This window comes from Hyla sarda, chromosome 7 (assembly GCF_029499605.1).
Source record: "Hyla sarda isolate aHylSar1 chromosome 7, aHylSar1.hap1, whole genome shotgun sequence".
Lineage (NCBI taxonomy): Eukaryota > Metazoa > Chordata > Amphibia > Anura > Hylidae > Hyla > Hyla sarda.
This window is the reverse complement of record NC_079195.1, coordinates 9613743-9619742: the sequence shown is the minus strand read 5'-3', so window position 1 is coordinate 9619742 and position 6000 is coordinate 9613743. Positions and strand designations below refer to the sequence as shown.

At 46.2% G+C, this 6000-nt stretch overlaps 1 protein-coding gene across 3 annotated transcripts in view; it reads left to right on the top strand.

Annotated features, from left to right (window-relative positions):
• LOC130282071 (inactive pancreatic lipase-related protein 1-like) overlaps positions 1–6000 on the top strand; it is a 72096-nt gene that overhangs the window by 24826 nt on the left and 41270 nt on the right. For all 3 annotated transcript variants that reach the window (XM_056529932.1, XM_056529931.1, XM_056529933.1), the window contains exons 2-4: positions 3165–3212; positions 3313–3361; positions 3502–3647. In XM_056529932.1, the coding sequence (XP_056385907.1) occupies positions 3313–3361; positions 3502–3647 (195 nt within the window). In that variant the 5' untranslated portion in view covers positions 3165–3212. The remainder of the gene's footprint in view (positions 1–3164; positions 3213–3312; positions 3362–3501; positions 3648–6000) is intronic.

Genomic DNA, 6000 nt, shown 5'->3' with positions numbered 1-6000 from the left:
AGAGGCCACAGAAGCCAGGTAAATGTGAACAGAGTTTATTCCCAACATGCAACGCGTGAAACGCGTTGCATGTTGGGAATAAACTCTGTTCATATCTACCTGGCATCTGTGGTCTCTCAGCGCCTCACTCTCTCCTGGAGGTCATTGGTTTTATGGTGTCTTCTATTGAGTGAGATCACCCACCCTTGTTCTGCTGGGGGTCCGCACAACCGGCCTTGGTAAGCGCCCATTCACATGAAGCGATTTGAGTGGCACACGCAGTTTTACACTATGGAACACTTTTTCTTGCTATTTTAGTAGACTGGAACAGGAAACTGACTTGTTTGTAGCAGGTTGAATATTTATCAGGATTTCACCCAGATGTAACACTTTGGCTTGGAGGAACAAGATGGCGTACAGAGGTCACATGGACCTCCCATCACAGTGCCGCTGAGCTGGTCGTAGAACAATGATTCATATTAAAAAAATAATAATAATAAATAACCGTAACTGCAGAGAAATCCTAAAGGGGTACTCCAGCCCCAAGACATCTTATCCCCTATCCAGAGAATAGGGGATAAGATGTCTGACCACGGGGGACCCCCGCAGTCTTGCATTCGGCATTCACCTCTTTGAGCTGCACGCCGCACTGCCAGCTCTCAAACTGCCGGGTACCAACCACAGGGCTGGAGTATCGTGACATCCCGATACTCCGGTCCCGTGGTCGGCACGCAGCATTTTGTCAGCTGGCAGCACGACGTGCAGCTCAAAGAGGTGGGTGCTGAATGCAAGATTGCGGGGGTCCCCAGCGGTGGGACCCCCATGGTCAGACATCTTATCCCCTATCCTTTGGATAGGGGATAAGATGTCTTAGGGCCGGAGTACCCCTTTAACAACTTTACAATAAAATTGTTATATTCTGCAAACTAAACACCTTAAGTTTTAGGAAGTACCCCCTCCAGTTTATTAGTAGTACCGGCGTATTCCATATGTACAATATGAAGACCAGGAAGTTGCACACTGACCTTGCCTATGTATATTATAGAATTCAGTTTCAATTAATTAAATCTCAATGCACCGTGTATTAACATGTAAAAATGCTGGAGTGCACGAAACGGTCTATTAATCATGGAAGCCCAACAAAAAATGCTGATCCAGCAACTCTTATACAGGTCCGGCATTATTGTAATCCAAAATCATTGAGATCGTGTCTGCTCTTCACAGTTATGACTGTGCATTTTTAACTTGTTAAAGGGGTATTCCAGTATTTAAAAAAAAATGTATTTAAATAAGATTATCACCCCAAGATATACATTTTTAATAATCTACTTTGGAATACTTTTACCTAAACTATCCCTGACAGGAAGTTGTGTAGTCCTCTCATTGTCAGTTGGGTGTTGTCTCAGCAGCTTCCGGCTCCTCCCTCTCTCCAATCATTCTCTGCTTTCTCAGGAGGTGTTTCTGGATCTTGTCTCTGAGCCCAACCCCCTGAGTAATGTCATCACCTGGGACCAGCCCTTACAGCTACATCACTTTCTCCCTGTCATGTTCAGCTATCTATATATCTCTTTAAGGGGACATTTAGGGAAGAATGTGGTCACAGCATGCTGCCTTGTGCTGAGCAATGTCACAAGCAGAGGAGCAGACAGAGAAAGAATAGCGAGTGCTGCAGATTTATTGACTGCAGAAGAATAGCCTGCTGTGTACTCAAATGTTCTGGATAATATTCTCCATAGCCTCTTTGCTCTTACACTAAAGAACCTGTGATGATGATGTAGCCTTCTTTTCTCTAGATGTAGATACAGTTCTGGGAATAAATAGGTCTGTACTAAAGAGCTCTGTACTGTCCCTAGCCATCTTATCCTCTCATCCCCCTTATTACTCTTGTTGCCTGTCTTTGAACCCTCTCCAGCTCCAGGAATACACAGTATTCCATATGTGGTCTGACCAGTACTGTACACAGTATTCCATGTGTGGTCTGACCAGTACTGTACACAGTATTCCAGGTGTGGTCTGACCAGTACTGTACACAGTTTTCCATGTGTGGTCTGACCAGTATTGTACACAGTATTCCAGGTGTGATCTGACCAGTACTGTACACAGTATTCCAGGTGTGGTCTGACCAGTATTGTACACAGTATTCCATGTGTGGTCTGACAAGTACTGTACACAGTATTCTATGTGTGGTCTGACCAGTACTGTACACAGTATTCCATGTGTGGTCTGACCAGTACTGTACACAGTATTCCATGTGTGGTCTGACAAGTACTGTACACAGTATTCCATGTGTGGTCTGAACAGTACAGTACACAGTATTCCATGTGAGTTCTGCCCAGTACTGTACACAGTATTCCATGTGTGGTCTGCCCAGTACTGTACACAGTATTCCATGTGCGGTCTGACCAGTACTGTACACAGTATTCCATGTGTGGTCTGCCCAGTACTGTACACAGTATTCCATGTGTGGCCTGACCAGTACTGTACACAGTATTCTATGTGTGGTCTGACCAGTACTGTACACAGTATTCTATGTGTGGTCTGACCAGTATTGTACACAGTATTCCATGTATGGTCTGCCCAGTACTGTACACAGTATTCCATGTGTGGCCTGACCAGTACTGTACACAGTATTCTATGTGTGGTCTGACCAGTACTGTACACAGTATTCCATGTGCAATTTGACTAATACTGCACACAGTATTCCATGTGTGGCCTGACCAGTACTGTGCACGGTATTCCAGGTGTAGTCTGCCCAGTACTGTACACAGTTTTCCATGTGCGGTCTGATCAGTACTGTACACAGTATTCCATGTGTGGTCTGCCCGGTACTGTACACAGTATGCCATGTGTAGTTTGTCTGCCCAGTACTGTACACAGTATTCCATGTGTGGTCTGACTAGTGGTAGAATTATTTTGGTGCCCCCTTTCATGCCCCCTATGATTTTATTTGCTTTTATAAACATTGATTTGGTTGACATTAAAATGGATAGCAGAGAGGAACCATCTGCATCAGATCCTGCTCCACCAGCCTCCTTTACCTGCGCGAGGCAGCCTGCCACGCCTGGGTGTGTTCAGACCATCATCTGTCAACATTGGCCTCGCCCTTATGTAATTTAAACTTGGACCTGCCAGGAGATAATTGACATTTCTACAAAGATTTTGACTTGTCTCTTGCATCTTCTCAGCCCTTATAACAGGTGACGCCCGGAGGAGCTAAGACATCGAACACCAAGGTGAGTGGAGATGTGGCCGGTCTGTGATGGTCCTGACTGATGTGTTATAACCCTATTACGGTCCTAGGACTGATGAGAACTGTTATTATTGTCCCTGCAGATGCTGCTGAGCTGCGCACTGATCCTCTCTTTCCTGGGGGCTGTGACAGGTCCGTTCTATACTTTTTATATGACTGTATTGGTTGTTTTTTTATGTCTGATAATAAATTCTATAGAAGGTTTGTATTGGGGGAATCAAGTGGGCACCAACTTCTCCCAATATCCTAAGCATGTCCTTTTTCTCCGGCAGGGTGGTGGATGTGTTATAGTGAGGATGAGTGTTACTCAGATTCTTATCCATTCAGTCAATCTCCCGAGAGACCCTTCCCGGCAATGCCTATCCCTATTTCACTGCGTTGGTTCCTCTACACCCGCTGTCACCAGGACCAGTACCAGGTACACTCGCCTCTATTTCTGACTCTTGTATAATGGAGACAGCCAGTGACATTATGGATGACCTTAGCGCCATCTATCGAGTGGTTTTCATTTAAAGGGGTATTCCAGGATGTTTTTTCTTCAGTCTTTGAGCCATGAGGCCAAGTTATAATACTGTGTAATATGGTTCTATGACCTACGGACGTAGCTTTGTCCTGTTTTCATGCAAAGGACCCACACCCGGAGGTGCTGTAGAGCAAGTCTCGGACCTTTCCCAGCATTTCATACAACCAGAGACAATATGTCATGAGTCACATGGTCTCCAGGGGGCGTGGCTATGGTGCAGCTATGGTGTAGTGCAGCATAGCCACGTCCCCTGGAGACCATGTGACTTAAGACATATTGACATATTGTCTCTGTCCACATAGAATGCTGGGGAAGGTCCGTGACTTCCAGGGGTTGGTCCTATGCATGAAAACGGGACAAATCAGCACCTGGAGGTAGTAGAAGAATATTACACTGTATTATAACTTGGCCTCAAAGGCTGAAGAAAATAAATCCTGGAAGACCCTTTAAAGGAGTACTCCGCCGCTAGACATCCTATCCCCTATCCAAAGGATAGGAGATAAGATGTCTGATCGCGGGGGTCCCGCTGCTAGGGCCCCCCCGTGATCTCCTACAGCAACCAGCATTTTAAACAAGCACCAGGTTCCTCAGGGAGTGGTTGTGATGTCATGGGCGTGCCCATGACATCATGACCACTCCCTGAGGAACCTGGTGTTTGTTTAAAACACCGGGTGCTGTAGGAGATCAAGGGGGGGGTCGCCTAGCAGCGCACGGCCATGCCCCCTTGTGACATTATGCAACGCCAACTCCGTTCATGTCTATGGGATGGGGCGTGTCGACCGACACGCTCCCTTCCATAGACATGAATGGAGGGGGCATGGTGTGACATCACAAGGGGACGTGGCCGTGACACCACAAACATGGCCTCCATTGTTCAGAACGCCGGAGTACCCCATTAACTATTTGTAAATAAAGGGGATCTCTTACTTAATTTATAAAAAAAAAAAAAAAAAAGTCTGATCACAAAGTGTCCTCCTGCTGAGACCCCCAGAAATCCGATCTAATCAGTGGGGGAACCAGTAGGTGTTCTTTTTCTCTGCAGCGCCACCACAAGGGAGATTAAGTATTACATAGTGTCCATTCATATCAGTGGGTTGTTCGTGTACTGCGAGACAGGATGGGTCCAGAGCAAGAGACACTCTTTGTTACTACTCTCTGCGAGTGGCAATAGCCTGTACGCACCAATCATCTATACCTATTAATAAAGTGGAAGGGCTGGTAGGCCCCACCAGTAGTGGGTGGCAATAGCCTGTAGGTACCACTCATCTATACCTATTAATAAAGTGAAAGAGCCGGTAGGCCCCACCAGTAGTGGGTGGCAATAGCCTGTACGCACCAATCATCTATACCTATTAATAAAGTGGAAGAGCCGGTAGGCCCCACCAGTAGTGAGTGGTAACATCCTGAGGGCACCACTCATCTATACCTATTAATAAAGTGGAAGAGCCGGTAGGCCCCACCAGTAGTGGGTGGCAATAGCCTGTACACACCAATCATCTATACCTATTAATAAAGTGGAAGAGCCGGTAGGCCCCACCAGTAGTGAGTGGTAACATCCTGAGGGCACCACTCATCTATACCTATTAATAAAGTGGAAGAGCCGGTAGGCCCCACCAGTAGTGGGTGGCAATAGCCTGTAGGTACCACTCATCTATACCTATTAATAAAGTGGAAGAGCCGGTAGGCCCCACCAGTAGTTGGTGGTAACAGCCTGTAGGCACCACTCTTCTATACCTATTAATAAAGTGGAAGAGCCCATAGGCCCCACCAGTAGTGGGTGGTAACAGCCTGTAGGCACCACTCTTCTATACCTATTAATAAAGTGGAAGAGCCCATAGGCCCCACCAGTAGTGGGTGGTAATAGTCTGAGGACACCATTCATCTATACCTATTAATAAAGTGGAAGAGCCTATAGGCCCCACCAGCTAATAGTTTAATAAGAGATATATTGCAAACTCTCTATGGTGTTATAACCTCCTGGTCATATAAATTATTCATAGTGATATACATATATAGGATATAGTGACCCCAATTTTAACAGTCACTAATTCCACAGGCTTTAGTTTACGTAATTTCATTAAAAGCAAAATTATATGGTAGTCAGCCTCTTAAAGGGGTACTCCGCTGCTCAGTGTTAGGAACAAACTGTACCAAATTCTGGAGCCGGAGCCGGGAGCTTGTGATGTCATAGCCCCGCCCCCTCAGCGCACGTCTATGGGAGGGGGCGTGATGGGTGTCACGCCCCCGC